The sequence below is a fragment of the Toxotes jaculatrix genome, chromosome 14 (assembly GCF_017976425.1).
Source record: "Toxotes jaculatrix isolate fToxJac2 chromosome 14, fToxJac2.pri, whole genome shotgun sequence".
Classification (NCBI taxonomy): domain Eukaryota; kingdom Metazoa; phylum Chordata; class Actinopteri; family Toxotidae; genus Toxotes; species Toxotes jaculatrix.
Genome location: NC_054407.1, coordinates 16878134 through 16896746, shown reverse-complemented (window position 1 = coordinate 16896746; position 18613 = coordinate 16878134). Strand labels below are relative to the sequence as shown.

The window sequence follows — 18613 nt, the reverse complement described above, 5'->3', positions numbered from 1 at the left end:
ATACTGTATCACAATATGTATAAATTAAAGCTATAAATTGTCAGGTTTTTTTTTTTTTTGGCTTAAATACACTAATAATCAAGGCAGCTTCTTAAATTGGTGCTAACATTCTATATATCTAATACATTTTCATGAATTAGTAGTAAAAGGATAGCTACTTTAGGTTAAACAGTGTAAGTCTCAGCCCTTACTGACAGTGATATTTTTAGTATTTTTTCATCAGGTCATAATTACTCTTAAATTTTATGGGATGGAGTATAGTATAAACCTCTTTGTGTGGGTGTCTTCAGTTTGTTAATTTCAGACAAAATTGTGCACTGAACGAAACAAAGAACAAAACCATTTCATCAGTCATATAATAAATACTACCTTTGTGAAATGTGTACTATTACAGATGGCCACAGATGGTCATTTTTGAAGTCGTAGTTTGTGGTAGCAGCGACATAGCGCTGTCTGTTGTTGACACAGTGTCTATATGACATACAGGAGCAGGCTTGAGCAAGCAGAATGATCTGCACGCTGAGGTTGCTGATGGTGGCTCGATGGTGTTTCACATCCATTTAGACTTGCGAAAGCGTTAGTCTGTAATGACACTGGCTTTGTCATGTTAAACAAAGTGGAGCATGAATTGAAAATCTCCCTGCAGGCGACTAATTATAATGTTGACAGAGAGAGATCCAGGGCTCCAATACTAGGCTCCAGTACAAGGTTCTGCAAATTAAGTGGATTAATTAGCAGCTGAAACAGAGAAACATTTGTGTGGCAGTGGTGGAGACGCTGATTTCAATGAACAGAAACAAACCTCTGCAACGTGGACGCTCGACCTGAACCACTATGGCTACATGACCTGACAGTCAATTCACTGTCATCATTCATTTATGAAACCTTTTGTGTAAAAAAATGACCTTTGGAAAGCTTTCAGACATGTTCAGGCTTATCTTTTTTTCTTTCTTTTTTTTTGTGCAGCAGCACTATGTATTTTGGTGATCATTTAAAAATGGATGAGTCCATTAGAACATACCTGCTGTCCATCCCAATAAATATTGTAGAGCCCTACTTTCCGCCAGCTCACCTGCTTCATTTTCTCAGATATGTAATTAGACTGACCCACAAACTTGGCATTATTACAGCTGATACTAACAAATGGAAAACCTATTGTAATCAATTTTCAATGACTGAAGTCTATTTCTCAACATGTGGTGCGTGAATATTTTGCATCTTAAGTGAAAAAATGTAGTGGACGGTTGTAATATTCCTCTGCTGATGAACACAATCATGAATGAACCATGCTTTTCGCATGCTAATATGAACGCTGACATCATCTCGCTGTGATTTAGAGGATTATTGCTGAAGTTGCCAAGCTGTGACTGCGAGGGTATCATGTGCCATTAATGCTACAGTGTGTGTAATGAAACCACACGATCTGTTACATCTGGAAAAAAAAATTATGGATTAAAATCCACTCTAAAATATATATTTTTAACCTATAATCCTTATAATCCATATCTACAAAATTACTATATTTACTTTTACTGTAACTCATTGTCCTGATAGCAGTCTGCCATGTGTTATTAGCTGACACTTTTGTGACATCCATTAAGATATTATGAAACATCCAGAGCTTTTGATTGTTGCATAACCATTAGTAGTTTTTAAGCTTTTCATGAAAATTAAATTGCTGCATTTGCATTGCTTTATTGGAGGAATGGCCCATACTTTGTGTATTAAATCACTTATATAACAGAAGAATGTTCCCTTTTAATTTAGAGAACAACACAATCACAGCTATCTGGATTCCACGAGATGTGTGCTGCCTCTCACAGCACACACAATGTTTCCATCAAGGACAAAAGTGCTGTTCTTCAGGCTTACGACCAGAGCAGGGTATAATTAGGAACTAAATGCTGCTTTAAGTCAGAATGTGGTCTGCAAGCATTTCCAAAGGACAACCAGTCTTGTGGTTTGTGGTTTTTATCATCAAATGCAAATTGCACAGTTGAAGAGGAGTGGCACTGACTCATAGAGTTTATAATATCCAGGAACCTCATCCGCTAAAACATTCATGCGGTGCAATATGTCAAAAGTAACATATTCATGTTTTTTCCAGATAGAGGACAAGCCATTAAAAACAAGATTCGGCGGAGTTATAATTTTCTAGACCCCCCTATTTTGTGGAGAAAAAATGTACAGGAAAGTCAAAAAAGCCCTTGGGATCAAATTTTGAATATATGCCAACAACAAGGAAGTGAATGTTAGCTTATGGTGTAAAGAATGGCAAATGACCAAAACACGTACATAAAACAAACATTCAACTGTATTCCCATAATAGAGGCGCTTTACAGCGACCAGAGTAAATATTATTGTATATTATTTATCATCCATGTGATGAAGTGTGATCTGGAAAGGAAAGTCTCACTTTATACGACCATTTACCTAAAAATCTCATCCTCACTGACGGATCAGCTAACAGAGGGAGGCATTATTGAATGACTCTGAAGTGATAGAGAAAATTAATATGGTTTGTGTTTCCAGTCAAAATACCAGCTGAGTTGTGATCAGAGGTTTTATGTTGACAATGCAAACACCTCAAAACACTGAATTAAGACAGTGTGTGTGCATGTTTGTGTGCATGTGTTTCTTCAGTACACAGCTGACCCCTTCCCCTCACATGTATAAACAGTTTAATAGATGGTTGGTAACATCTACAAATGCATTCCCAGATACAGGATCTCACACTGACATAGCTTTGTTAAAGCCTCTATCAGTGGACAGAAAACATCAGAATTATGTAACCAGATTACATTTGGTTCATATTAGCAAAAATGAAGCACATCTTGGATAATTACACAATATAATACAGTATATTCATAATACAGTTACATGGAATTATTCTTATTTTATAAACACTGCATGCAAGGAGAAGTGCAGCAGCTCTTTCTTTTTTTCTGCTACTTTACTGTCTATAGGACATTTTCAGACTTTATTAAAATAATTCAACTGTCATGCAGTATTACTGTAAGATGTATCCATTAGGGATATCCTGATTTAATATGGACGACTGGTCAGTGTACTGGAGCATTACAATCTGCCTTTGGTACTGAATGATATGTCATTTTATTTTATCTTTATTATTGTTCATTGATGTGATTCAGGCGCATCACACCTCTGAATTTCAGCTGCTGGTTCAATGTAACTCATTTTGCTCATGTTGGAGGATGAAGATGGAGAGGCTGTCTACGTCCCAGCCGTTGTTTTGGCTCTCAGCCAGTGACTGACTGAGCAGAGTCGTCTCCTCGACACTGTGGACTCTCAGTGGTCCTCTAGTGCCACAATCAAGCTCACCTTTCAGTTTTCAAATAAATCCATCTCCGGCCACGTTACTCATGAATACAAAATATTTGTTTTGCACAAGTATGTTCGCAAAATGAAAACTTTCTCAGCCTACAATTATCCTCTTAGCACCAACATTGGGTCATACTTTTGACTAGCCTGGTGCATAAAACAGCGAAACTACTCTTTTCTTTCTATCACTTGAGCATCTTAGTGAGCTTTTGTCAGTTGCTGGTGTTTTACTGGTCTAAGCTATAATCTTGCTGGTCAAGCAGCAAGAAGCATCATAAGTGGATCTGATTGGTTCTTGGTTGGATTATTTATTGCAGCATTGTTAAGACATCTTGATTTGAGGGACTTAAGGATATTCCCTTGAATGACCATAGCTTAGCCTTTCTGTTCTGCATATTTATTTTATTTATATTTATTATATATATTTATTTATATTTATTATATAGCTTGCTACCTCCTATAATTCACGCTCCAGTGATGTTTCAGTAACTGGGGAAAGCTAACAATAGCTCCAAGGAAATACAAAAGCACTATCCTCTTCCTGATTTGGTTGCACAATGGCGGACACACCTTTGTTGATGGCTTCATTATTCTATAGCCATTACATGGTTCAATCAACGTTTACTTCATAAATAAAGTTAAGGCAAAAACTTGTCTATTGCTAAACATTCAGTGTAAAGTTCGTTGGTTTGGTAGTTGAATCTAGCGTTTTGTTGAACGATTTAAATACGATTGTATTTAGAGGACTTTATGGTCTGAGATACTGCTAATGAGATCACTGGGCTGTACTTTAAATCCAAATCCATTGTTGACTTGTTTGAGATAATTACACTCCAATAATAATTACACTTTTGCGGTTCATTTAAAGTTTTTGGATACTCAAGTTCTTTGTTTTGTGCTTTCTAATGAAAGTCTACCTCACAAGCTCCAACATTTGACTCTCTGATTCACTGTAGGGCATTTCAGGAAATGACTTTGGTCAACCACAACTTTCTCGAAAAAAAAAGGAAAAAGCGTAGGGTTGTCCACAATCAAGACTGTTGGTAATGTACCGGAAACCCAGTGTCTCCACTCAATGTATGCGTGGCGTCTGTCCACATGGCTCCATTTCTGATGGGCGATTTTTTAAATCTGTTTTTTTATTATTATTATTTTTTAATCCTTTTGCTACAAAATGGTCAAAAGTCAACAAATGAACACTGAAGACATTTGTCTGTGGCACTAGACAAGTTAAACTTTTAGAATTAACATTTGGTTACAAAAATAATTTAGTACGCAAATGCCAGAATTAGAAAACTAAAATATAAATGTGCCTTCACTCCCATACTGTATAGTGTCAGTATTTAGTCATAGTGGTTCAACACTGTCTTGACACACCAGCCTAAATATGGTTCTCTCAATATTGGTCTTATATCCTTGCAGAGAGCTGCAGTTTAAGTCATCAAGCCGCAGTTTGCAAAGACAAATAGAAACTTGTGGTTTATTCAAGTGGAGTTTGTATTCTAGCGACCAGTGATGAAAACACACATATTTATATGGTGTGTATTTTTCTAATTTTCATTTTGGCACACACTCAAAAGCATTTAACAAAAAGAATACTGTGTTTTGAATGAAATGCAGTAAATAAGAATGTCCATGTTTCTCCCTGTGAGAGTTGTGTTTACTTTGGAGGTTTGGACGCTGGCCAGTGGAGGAGGAATAGTTTTCAGAAATAATCAGGGGGCACACTTATTACCCAGGATTCTCATCTTAAAATGGTAAATGATACTCTTCTACATCCCTGCGAGCGGGAGTCTGCACATGAAGAAGAAATTCCTCTAGTTTTTGAGAAAGAAAATAAACCCTGAAACTCCATGCCTCATTTTAGTTTAATGTTTCACAGGGTCTCAAACTGTGCTGTAAAGGTTAAGATATTTGTTCTTAATGTGTTGGAACAGCAGTCTCACTTACCAGGTCTGTAGAAAAAAGCTGAAAAAAAGCTTTGTGTATTTGATGTGATATACACCCTCTGATTTCAAAGTGTGGTAAACGAGCTGACATTTCACACCACTTTGAAGAGTTTGTGAAAAGTGAAAATGACCCTGATGACAAAAGAAATGCAACTTATATGCAGTAAATCCATAAAATAGCTAATTTATTCCCATTCAAACTGTGAAAATCCACTTATGTATTTCAAAATTGCTTAACCTTTAGACAGTATACAGGACTATACTGTAGTGATAATGACACTTGTTCTTTCAGAGCAGTTAGCATCCAGATTCACTGTCTCTGTTTTCCTGTTGGTTAAGCTTTCACCTAAAGTAACACCAGCCCGTTATTTAGATGAAAATAGTGTCAGCGTCTCAGGAGCTGTCAGTGGAATATTCTATATTGGCATAGTTAGCACAGTAAACAGGTAGTATCTATCCTTGTTCGCCTGTGGTTAAATGTTGTTCCATCTGTGGTTGTTTACTGTGCAAAGCCATAAACGTCTTCATTCTGTAACCTTATTCAGCTCTCAGACTGGACATCCTTATTTCAGGGCTGAAAGTAGTGAAAATATTGATGGATTGAGGTATTATGGTTTTGTGTGCAGCAAACCCATGACGGCTTGGTATTTACAGTATAATTTTAAGCTCACAAAATTACGCACTCGCACCAGAGACAATGTATACACGTCTTCATTCCCAAATGACTCCTTGTCTCAGCATGCAGATTTAGCAGTTTCTTAGCTACTTATTCAGATTATAAACAGGAACCAGAGGAGGCTTAAAAAAGTCTGGAAAATATCAAAAGTTTGTTTTGCTGCAATATTTGGTTCTCATGTCATTTGTAGCAGCCAACTGCACAAATACAGGTACTTCTTAGTGTGCAGTACATCTACTACCATAACTGCATAAGCATTTCAGTGATGGAATATAAGTACATTTTCTCAACACTGCTGTAGTGCTGCTTTTACTTAAGCACAGGATCTGAATCCTTCTTGCAGCACTGCATTTCTCATAGTGAGAAACAGATGGAAATACAGTAAATATCTGGACTGAATTGTGTTCTTTATAGGATTGAACATATTTATCACAGCTTGTGAGATGCTTGAACATAATTATGCAAACATCATATTTTTAAAAGGTTTTCTGAACATCTGATAATAACTGTTGGCCAGATCAAAATCTTATTTATAAGGGAGACACAGACACATTTTTAGACAGAACAGAACATCATAACTATAATAAGAATATCTCCACTTTGCTTGTGCTTTTTGTAAGCTGGTGCAGAGACTAGGTTGTATCCTGCATTTTAATTTGTTTTGTATATCAAATTTTAAAAATCTAAATTGCCCTGAAAATAGCTGATAGGTTTTTTTTTTAGAAGTGTGATTATTTTTTTTTTTAACCTGTGTATGCATTTACCCTCCTCACTCTCACAGTCTCTTTTGCTTTCTTTCTTCTCTTCTCTGAAGTTGTGCCTCTTGGTAAATGAATTTCCCATTACTATGTAAACCAGCCCACTTGTTGTTGTGATGGAAGAAGAAAAATTGATTTCTTTACATCCAGTTTGTGATTTGTGTCTGAAACTGACAAATGCAACTGCAGCCAGGGAGTCAGCTGCTCTGAGTAAACGTCTGTCTTTAATTCTGCTGTTTGCTCTGCATCACTGAACCAAAAAAACAAGACTGGGAGTTTTTTTAGCCATACCTCCAGGCACACTGTACGACACACACGTTAGTTTGTGTTTCATTGTGTGGATACATATTGCATTTTGCTGCAATATGGCTCAAAGCACCATGAAAACCCCTATATGACAGCGTAGAAAATCCTGTGATTTGTGCGCTGATCTGTGCTTTAGGTTTAGCGCTGGGCTTGAATTTTTATGTTTTCATTTCCACTTTTCTTGTCACGCTCTGTTAAAAATGAATGTGGTCATTTTCAATACAGTCACATTTGTCATTGCCCAGAGGTAATCCATGGGAAAACAGCAAGCCAGTCAGTGTGACCTATTAGAATGGAAAATGTTTCCTTGACTGGAAAACCACACCTGAGGTACCACGCCACACTCATAGACAATGTTCAAAAGCTGAGAAAATATAAGGTGTAAGGAAACATTGGAAATAAAAAGTCATTCTTGACCATGTAAGTTTGTCATGTCTGATTAGTTACCACGTAGAGGATTTAACCACAGGAATACAAGCTGGAACTATGAACAACAAGTGAAACTGATACTGTTTGTACAAGGACAAAAAAAAACCCTCAATCTTTTATAGCTGTCTTCTGCTTCATGACAGTTAAGACATAAATAAATACACTGCTTAGCTCATGAGCACTTGACAGGTGAACTGTTGCGGTCAAACTACAATCTAATCTGACCTTCCACGTACAGACCAGGCTGTCTAACATCCAGGCCACCCTGTTACTTTCACTCATATTCCATTTGAGAAAATGTCAGCAGTGTGCATTTTGAGGAGTATTTCACTGAAGGAAACTGGATTTAGATTGTGCTGTCCGCAGCACTATGACCAGGGATGTAGAGAGTGGTTAGAGGGCTTTGAGGCAGCTGTGAAGAGGAACTGGATATCAGCCAACTGATGCATTTCATGCTCATTTCTACTCTGAGAGTCCTTAAGAACCTTTGCTTCAGCTCCAGATGGGACCATAAATGTGCAATTAGATATTCACCCAGTTTCAGTTATTTATTTATTTTATTTTATTTCATTTTAATTTTTTTAGAGTCTGCATCTTTGGACAGGTTAAAAACTGTCACGTTGCTTATTGATGTTGTAATTCCGTATCCTTGTCATTTTTGCAGGTGTACGCAGATGATGTGCTCACAAAAGAGGAACAGATAGGCCTGCTGTTCAAGGCCAAACGGAAGTGCGAGGGAAACATCAAGTCAAAGGACAAGATTCCTGGTGAGTTAAAAAACAAGACTTGAGAGTCTTGTTTTTGGTACAGAGCCACCATGCAGGTGGCTCTGTACCAAATGCTAAGGGCCAGTTAGGTGCATTTTCATCAAGTTGTTTTATGCTCATTTTCAATTTGCAGAAATGCAGAGAGAGAGGTGAAATTTGGTGTGTCAATAAAAGGTTATTGCGACCAAGTGCAATGGAAACACATTCAACAAATCAGAAATCATGTGACTTAAATGTCACTGAAGCTTTTGTTTCTGAAAGACTGACAAACCAATACTCCCTCCTCTATAGCCACACTACTAGCAAGAAGGTGACAAATATTACAGACCCTTAGGCCTTGTGTAGGATGTCTTTTTTTTTTTTTTATCATTGATCTGAATTTTTTGCAGCAAGGACATCTGTAATCACCCAACAGTTGGTGTACTGTTGGTCCGTCATTTTCTCCCTCAAACAGAATTTTTGTGTTGCCATAATAAAATGACAAAGTGATTACAGAGTTCGTGTTCATGCCATGCAAATCACCAAATTAAATTTGCGTGTTGGATAGGTAACAGAATCCATAACCTTGTCTATCATGGTTTGTGTATATTGACCATAATGTCTTGTTTGGCAACAGGTAGATACCACAGAGAGATTATGAAACATGTAAACTAAGGAAAGTAATAATGCAGGATATGTGAAATTTCAAAAGGCTCATATCATGTCAAGGCCCCACTTTATTAGCCTTGATTAGGTTTCCATTAGTGTGATTTTCCACTACCTGCAACAAGTTGCTTTGAAGAAATTTCAGTCAGAGATGCTTGTGTCAAAGGAGACTGAGCCATTTATTGCAGCAAAATAGTTTTATTTGTCAGAAAAGGCTCAGCTATTGTGGGAGCTCCCCAATGAAATTCCAGTTGGAGCAAGAGGTTCAGTGGGGGAGTACAGTAAATCCCCCAGGGGCACAGACCAGAACCTCATGGACTGAGATTTAAAATACTTATAATGTACAAGGCCAGGGGATGCCAGGGGTACCAGCAGGAGGCTGGAGTGATGGAGGAAGAAATCCAACAGCACGAACAGTAAAATTTATTGGCAACTGTAAGAGTAAACAGCAGCGTGATGATCACAGGAGTTAAAGTGAGAGTTTGTCAGACTGTAAAGACTGCCTTGTTGTCTTGATTGAACATGATTGGTGACTTGTTTGAATGTGATTGTTGATTATAAGAGCTTATACTAATCAGCCGATGTTGTGCACACTTAAGCACTCTACCAGAACCACCTTGGTGCTTCCTTACAAAAAAAAGAAAAAGTTATTCAGAAGTATCATTTTTGGGACTGTTTTTGCCTACTTTTTTGCTGAAGTCTTCAAATCAAACTACCTTTTTTGGAGCAGTTGTCAGGCAGTTGAATTTGTACTTTAAGTTAATGGTTACATGTGAAAATGCTGTTCTGTTTCCCTTGTCCTCCCTGTGGCTTTCCAGAGGCTGGGATCGAAAGGCAAAGCTGATCCTGGGGTGTATTTGTGTTTTTATGGGTGTCTGAGGAGCACCATTTTCCAGCAGACCCCAGCATCTACTGTATCGCATTGTGGTTACTGTCATTTTCCCAGTTGATTGTTCAGAGGAGGATTTTGGATTCCACAGTCAAACCAATCATATTATTTTCTCTTGAACCCCAGTGCATTGTGGTCGCATTGAATTCCTCGACCCTCCAAACGATACCCCCTTGTAAATGAAACACATAATTAAAATATGTTTACTTCCAGGCTCTGAACACAAAAACCTTTGTTGACCATTCCCTGTAGTTACTTTGCCCCGTGTGGTATTTCCCAACTTTTCATGGTTTTGATAAATGTCCACAAATCTCAAATTGGATTTAAGAAAATATGACAGAATTGCTACTATTGAAAACTGCAGGCGCCGAACAGCAGCTTGTGTAAGATGTCCAGGGTTTATATAACAACGCTGTGCTTTTAACAGGACGGCCATAGATGCTAATGAAAAGCAGAGCAGTCAGTCAAACATCAGCCTTCTCTCAGATGACTCTCAGATGAGAGTCTGTGTTGCTCATCTGACCACATCATGCTTAATCCATCCTGACATGTCATAGTGACTGGCAAGCTTGGTGTCACACTTCAGCAGTCACCCCCAAGCACATTTGCATCTGTCCTTTCATTTACACATTTACACACATTTTTCATTTTACTTTCTTTTTTTTAAGGGTGAATTTCAGTGTCATCATTTTAAATCTTTGTGGCATTAAACCAAATTAGTAATTTCACACAATCTTGACTTAGATATGGTGGCACATGTGTCTAATTTCTTACTTCCTTACAGTAACAGTTTGACATCTTGGGGAATGTGCTTGTCCATTTCCAGAGACCTATATGAGAAGATTGATACCATTTTCATATCTGTATTGTACAGATGAAGCTGAAAATTTAAATAACCAATCATGGTTGGACCAAACAAACAATAGGAGACATGATGAGCATTTTTCACATTTTTTTTCACTTAAATAAATGAATGAAGAAAATATTGACAGAAAATATATTGACAGCTCAAACTATAATACCAGAATGGCACTCAGTAGACTGCACACCTCGCCCTGTTCCGCAATGTTAAGAAAAGTGGTAGAACATTTTCCAGCCCCTTTAACCAGATATGCATCAAAACTCAGTAGCTTCCTCCCTGTCCCATACAAATTTGGCACAGATTGCTTCAGCACTTGTTGAGTAATCCTGCTGACAAACAAACCAACAGACAAGCCAATGAACAGACCAACAAACAGGAGGTAATAAATAATAGTTAGTTGCAGCCCTAATGCAGTGAACTGTACTTTCATGGGCATGTTTCTCTGTCTGTACATCAGGAATGTCTGATTGGGATTCTGTGAAATGCTTGCAGCGCTGTTTTGGGGGTACATCAGCACATGAGCACATGAGCGCTGACCTGCATACCTGATGATGCTGGCACACACTGGACGTGACTCATCCTGCATGTGGTGGCTGTTTTCTGACCTCTTTTGGAAGGTTGCACATGTCTGTTCAATCACTTAACAGCTGAAGGAATTAGAATAAACACATTACCTTAATAAAGAAAAAGTCCCCCGTGTGATTGTACTACATGCCTGGATAAGCACATATGTGCTCATTTAACGTGCTTGATTTGAGAATTTTTTTAACTTAATGGCACATGAATCGCTTTGACTTCACTTCATTTGAACTTGATTTGAACTTAAGAGTCTCATCTGGTTGTTTGTAATTATGTAATGTGGAAATCACTTAAAATCGTAACCGTAGTCGGGTAGTGGTTTTGCTGTGATGTAGAGTAAAATTATGGAGACCGTCAAGATTTGAGATAAAATTCAAGGAAAGCATTACTTGTTCTTTCTGATGACCCATGTAAGTGTTTTCCTTGAAGTGGTCATCAGGATTTGGATGGAATTTACTCTTGTAATTTTTTCTTTTTTTTTGTTGTACGCATTTTTTTTTTTTTTTTTTTTTTGTAATGTGGTGTAACCTTAAATCTGTGGGTTGAGGTAAACTCAGAGAATAGCAGCTAGTGTGCATTTTTTAGTACTTTGGCCTTACATCTGTGTTTGTCTTGCCTGTGTCCTGCCTGACCACCCCCAGAGTTTTTTTTTTTTCTGGCACTGTGAACTTGTGGTTTTCTGAGCTATTATAGGCGATGTGGAGTGATGACTATTTTAAAACGCTAGCAGTGTGAAATGGAGGATTTGTTCAGATGAACTGATCATGCAATTCTAGGTTCACTGAAAAAGATCAAGTCCCATATGAGGCTAAGACTTTGGTTTGGTTGTATTTCAGCATTTTATCTATTTGTTTTTATTTCTCATTTGTGCTTTAAATACACAAAAGTCTCCATTACGTGGCTGAGACAAGGTTTTCATTGAGGGAAACACTGAGGTTTGCCTGGAGAGGACAGTGGAGGGATGTGGGTTCAATGCCCCAGACCTTGCAGTGTGAAAATAGCTCAGCCTTCAAGCTTGTGGTCTGGGTGTAGAATAACATCAGCAATCATTCTAAAAGGCTGCATGTATCAGGAGAAAGTGTAATATGTGTTTTGACATCTGCAGGTCACAATCAGATGAGTTGGGGGGGCCAACCTTATTAAAAACCACAGTGACATCACTAATACCAAAGTCCTCCCATAGACACGTTTATATTTAAATCGTGGTCAAGAAATTTACGGGAAATTATATATGTGCGTGTGTTCGATGTTTAATTTAAGCCTGTTAGTAGGTGGTCCTATGGTAATAAAACCTATGGCAAAAGTGAACAGCAATTCTACTTTTACTCCCAGGATGTGTGGTCAGTGTGATTTTCAGAACTAAACGCTGTTTTTTTCCCACCAGGGATCTGTAGGAATCAGTCAGCTCCACTCAGTCTGCTCTTTAATTTTGTGCTCCAAGTGACAGGCAAATAAAAAGCATGCCGTCATTGCTTCAGATGTTTCTTTGTAAGTTTGATTACAGGAATGAGAAAATAATGGATCTACTGCAAAGAGAGGATAGTTTTAGTTTTATGCTTAACTACTTATTAGTGGTCAAAGTGGGACAGATGTTTTCAATAATACAACATAAATGCCAAGCCATAAGCGAGGCTTTTGCCAGGAATCTGTGGGGAAAGGGACTTTGCTCCCTCTATCAGAGGGTTGAGGTCCACAGTTTAGCTGACAATTAAGGGCCTCTATATTCCGATTTTTTTTTTTCTCTTTGAACCTGCAGCTCTTTGTCTGAACTATTACTACTAGTCATTACAAAGTCTCATGTAGTGCATTCTCTACTGAAAATAGATGATGGTTTTTCTGACATTCAGAAAAAGCAAACAGTCAACAATATTGTAGGAATCTCAAGCAAATTGAAGAAAATGCTGGAAAACACTGAGAGGTTCATGTTACAAGGATTCCTTGGCTTTTTACACACTAGATGTTCTTCACCACGGCCTCAAAAACTCTAAATTTTAATTGAAAATTCTTTTAAGTTACATTTGACCAGCAAATCTAACAGGAGATTATTCTTATTCTTTTCTGTTCTTCGTGTTTATTAGATAGTGACCTATGGAGATTACAGACCCCTAGACAACTATGGCTTCCAAATAATTGTTTAAAGCTAAAACAATTAGCCAATGATGTGATTATTGTGATTGTTCCAGCTTCTCAAATGTTAAGATTTACTGTTCTTTCTGTGTCTTATATCATTTAAAGTGGAATTTCTTAGGGATTTGGAGTGTTTGTCAGACAAAACAACCTTATAATACAAGAGGAAAATCAGCTATGTAACATAGCACTTTTATTTCGCAGTAATAGGCTACTTAGGATACCACAATGCAGCCAGTGTTGCAGGGAATATTTTAAATGACAACCACAGTGAAACCAATTCCATACTACATAAAAACAGTATGATGCTATCAACAATGTAGCAGCTATGGAAATCTGCTGCAGCTAACAAACAAGCTGTAATGAACACAGAAGATTCAGTGGACAATTTGTTATCAGCATTCTGGGAATTGCATGATTGCAAGTCTTAATTATATTACAATAGCGGAGCAGACAAGTACACATGTTCTCAGGGTTACTCATGCGTACGTTTAAACAAAACAGAAAAAAGGTCTAATGTACAGTCAGGCTTAACACAGATTACAAGGTTGATCTTCTGTGCTAATTTACATATAAAGTTCTTGCATTTGGCCTAGTTTTTAAAGGACAACAGGATCCTTAGTACTGTACCACAGCTATTGTAAATGCCGATAGCCATGTAACTCTGGAACCAAGGGAGAACAATTCTCTGTGGCTCTATTTTTAAAAGTCAGCCCTGCTTATGTCTCCGCAGATGGTTTCTGCTCACCAGAATGGGACGGCATTGTTTGCTGGCCTGAAGGGCCTCCAGGAAAGCTGGTGTCCACCGCCTGTCCAGAGTATATCTATGACTTCAACCATAAAGGTAGGTCTGGCCCTGGATACAGTCAGCAGTTGAAACCCTGAAGCCCATTTTGAGTTGGTGAAAGAGCAGATGCTCTCAGATGCTGGTGTATAAAGTGCAATAATAACTTGGGCTCCTTCCGAAACCTCTTTTGCAATTTATACAATTATGCAGGTTTAATTAAAAAAAAAAACAAGCTAAGGATGACTAATTGACTGTGTTAGCAAACAACTGGCAAATTCTGTAATTAAAAATAGACTTTTCTGCTTGATGTCTAGGGCTGGCATACCGTCGGTGTGACAACAACGGAACGTGGGAGCTGGCCACAATCAACAAGACGTGGGCCAATTATAACGAATGTGCAAAATTCCTCTACCATTACAACCATAGCCATGAGAAGGTGAGATCGGTTTCCATTTGCATGCTCATTGACACAGTTACAGTGCCTCCCTCCACAATTATGAAGAGCACTGGCCTCTGTGAATGCATCACCAGAGTAAATTGTCACTCTTTAGATATTACAGCCTTTTAGGCAACTATTGCACCCTTTTACCCTACAATTACAGTCCCTCTGAAATGTGTAGCACATTTTTGACTTGCCCTCTCAGTAATGTACAGTGCAGATAAACTTTAATCATATTTAATGAAATGTTGAGTTGATGACGGGGAGATAATGACAGGATGGCAGTGCGGTTGTTTTGTGATAATATGAAGCTGCAATTAGCTAAATGTCTGTTCAAATATGAACTAAAAACAGTGTCACATTAGTCTTAATTGCAAATTGCAAAACTTGCCAGAAAGCATTCCGTTCATTGAAAATGAAGAGCTGGCCAATCATGACCAAACCCAGTGTCTAGCTTCCAGTTAATAGAAAATAAGAAGAAAAAATGTAGACCTAAAGACCCTGCAGTGTGCTGATGCCATGATGTTGTTCTGCAAATGATGCAAAGTTGAGTAATACAGATGTATTTTATTGTCATTACTGTTTTTTTTTTTTCTTTTCTTTTCTTCAACAAACTCAAATCTTGTTAATTTATAAACATTACGTGGCCAAAAGTACAGGGACACCCAAACATTACACTCAAGACACACTCGAGTGTTGAACATCTTATTCCAAAATCGTGGACATTAGTATTCTGTTATAACAGCCTCCACTCTTCTTGGAAGGTCATTTGAAAAAGTTTGGAAAGTGGCTGCAGGGATTCGCTCTCATTCAGCCACAAGTGCATCGCTGGCGTCAGGCATGGATGATTGGTGATAAGACCTGGCTCACTGTCGGTGGTCCATCTCATCCCAGGTGTCATCAAGGTGTTTGATGGGGTTGAGGTCAGGACTCTGCGTAGGGCAAGCTTTTCACCACCAAATGCAGAAAACCATTTCTTTATGGACCTCGCTTTGATCACGGGGGACCTAGTCACATTGAAACAGAAAAGGCCGCCCACAAACTGTGGCCAAAAAGTTGGAAACGCACTGTTGTCACTGTAATATGACTAAGTGCTACAGGATTCTGCTTTCCCTTCATTGGAACCAACCCATGGAAAACAGCAGCAGAATAAGTACAAGCACACACTTTTGGGCACATTGTGTGTTTTATATTTCCTACTACATTCTTGAATAATCTGTGGCTAGTCATAACAGAAATTTAAGTGATTTCATTTTTACTTAATTAGCGTCCTTTGCCATTGTTATGAATGAAGAGAACAGTTATTGCATAATAATCATGTCAGAGCTCATATGGGGATGACACTTGGTTCATACGTGTCGCATCAGTAGCTGTTTTTTCACTTGTGTTTTGTAAACATATTGTAACATTATGCAACACAGTGGCTCTAAGCATTTCACACATTTTGTAACACACACACAAGCTCAACACAGCAGCCTCATTGTGGAGGAGACTCCTGGAAAAAATAACACATAATGAGGATCACATGACTGTCAGTATCTAACCAATTCCCCAGGTTCTCACGCTGACACTCGTCACACCCTTAGTATTTTAATATCTCTAACTTAAATACAGCCCCTCCATTTGTGATATTAACCCACAACATCCTAATATTGTGTAATACCTAAACGTATTCATGAAGCTTAGCCATCTGTAACATAAAATCTAAACATGATCAGCATGTGAGCGTCAAACCTTGGATCATAAATACCATAAGCACTGACTTCACTATTACGCCACAGCGCATGTTAAGAAGATTGTTTTGTAAACCAAACACGGCTGCTGTTTACTACCACCATCCCCATGTGACTGACAAAGGTAGATGTGACCCTGGCTGCAGTTGCTCCTCCTGTGTTTCTCTGTCATTGCGTGGGGGGTTGGATGTCAGAGCACAATGCCGGCAGTGAATAGGACTGTTGGGTATTGTAGTATTGTAAGAGGGGTGGAAAACAACTACAACCTGGCTGTAAATGGAAAATAACGCTTACTCATCCATTACTGTGTGAATGTGAACATGTTTTTCTTGTATAAGTAATTATAAGTAGCTTTTTTTAAATTACGATTGGAAAGATTTTAATAATCTTGCGTATTAAACATTCTGTTGCCTTTGAATGAATGAACTCTGTTCTCATATCACAATTTACTGTTAAGTGGATCTCCAGTTCATATTGTTGCTAGTGGTTACAATTAATCTTCCCCTTCAACAATGAATGGGGGGCACAGAATAGTAGAATATTGGTCACTCATTAATAAAAACATTCAAAGCTCGCTCAGGAAGTGGCTGTGAAGGCTGTCATAGTCTGATTTTTACTCCTCTCTGCCATGAAACAATACAAATATCAGTTGTCTCACATACATTTTCCTCTACCCTGCTTGAATGCAGTGTGGAGGATGTGGGCATAACCTCATCGTTTGGCACCCTTCAATTTCTTTCTGACTTCAGATGTTTATGTTGATGGGTTCCCGAGGGAGTGGTTGCAGCAGTTAATGACAAATACATCTGCACGAACGAAAGCCCCACACAGCAGAACTGCCATACCGCGGACCACCACCACAACTTAGACACCAGTTCTTCTGGCACAAGATCTTGATGCTAAATGATAACAGCAGTGGAGTATCTGGTTACATCACACGGGGGCTCTGGGCCCCATCGGCATGTTGACGCACAGAGGGTCTGGTTAGTGGTTCTCCTTAGATTGTCCCTCCTCTGCCAGCTCACAGCTATAAGATCAAGCTGCCCCACCCAGCTTTTCTCAGCTCCGTCACCCAAGTCAAATGCTGTTTCCAGCAGTAGGTACTTGAGACATTTCTGTCACCAATGCATTTTCAAGCACAGTGAAGTTAGTCCATTTTGAAGTTTTTTTGGGGGGAAATGCCAGTGAAGTGCGATTGTTTGACAACTTTTTTCTGTGTCTGTAAATTTACTTTGTCCATTGTGTGAGAATGTGCCTTTTGTAATACTGAGCTACTACTGAGCTCAAAGAATGACCTCCCAATGAACGTTAAATCAAGTTTTCAATCTAACAAAAAAGATGCAAACCCAGCATTGCTGAAACTGAATGACATCCTGCCAGTATGCATGTGATTTTCTGACAGTTAAAGAAATGTTTATTTATCAAACAGTTTTTTTTTCATGAAAAAGATGATAGTAACTAAATGTTATTTCATTAGTGTAGCTGACGCCACCTGAATCTAATCCATTTTAATGTAATACAAGTGGGCTGTTATGTACAGCAAAACTGAAAAAGAATGCATTTTCCCAGGTTGGTGCTTACTTCCATCCTGTTATATAGCTTGTGATCATTTGTGATTAATTTGTAGTTACATACAAAGAAACAAAGGCATTTTTATTTAGATCATTATTTTTGCCTTTATTTGATAGTAGTAGTACAGACAGGAAGTGCGGGGTGTAAAACACATAGCAAAGTTCCCTTGACCAGGAGCGCAGGTTATTTTTTAGATTTTTTTTTTTAATTCTATCGTGAAGGCTAAAAAGAGAATATAGTTTGAGTTTTTTTTTTCTTTTCTTACACAGAACTGTAGTGCATTGACTAAAACCTGCAGTACATCCAGCACACGCTGTAGTCCTTTCAGTCTTAATGTTCTTATCCATTTTACTGCCCTGTTGACATTCTACCAATTTATCCTTTTCCAACAGGAGGTCTTTCACCGCCTGTATCTCATCTACACAGTGGGCTACTCCATTTCTCTGGGATCACTCATGGTGGCTGTAGTCATCTTGGGATATTTCCGGTGAGTCGATGCTGTCACTGGGAGTTTTCAATCAATATTTTCAACCTCAAGAGAGATATTTAGACACAGGGTCAGAAATTAAGGTGAGAGCAATTGCGGAAGGGGTCAAAACAGGGAGTCTAAATGTCTAATGGCACGATGCACACAATTTCTTACCATGCCGTTTTAATCTGTCGCAAACACACAGTGAAGCAGAGAGTGTATTTCATGGCTTTATCATGAAATCATGCAATTTTCCCTCACTGCATAATCATGCATTGCATTAT

At 38.3% G+C, this 18613-nt stretch overlaps 1 protein-coding gene across 1 annotated transcript in view; it reads left to right on the top strand.

The window, feature by feature from the left end:
* The window catches only part of pth1r (parathyroid hormone 1 receptor), a 44837-nt gene that overhangs the window by 12976 nt on the left and 13248 nt on the right, over positions 1-18613 (top strand). The window contains exons 2-5 of the mRNA XM_041055064.1: positions 8125-8227; positions 14063-14173; positions 14431-14552; positions 18253-18347. Coding sequence (XP_040910998.1) covers positions 8125-8227; positions 14063-14173; positions 14431-14552; positions 18253-18347 — 431 coding nt within the window. The remainder of the gene's footprint in view (positions 1-8124; positions 8228-14062; positions 14174-14430; positions 14553-18252; positions 18348-18613) is intronic.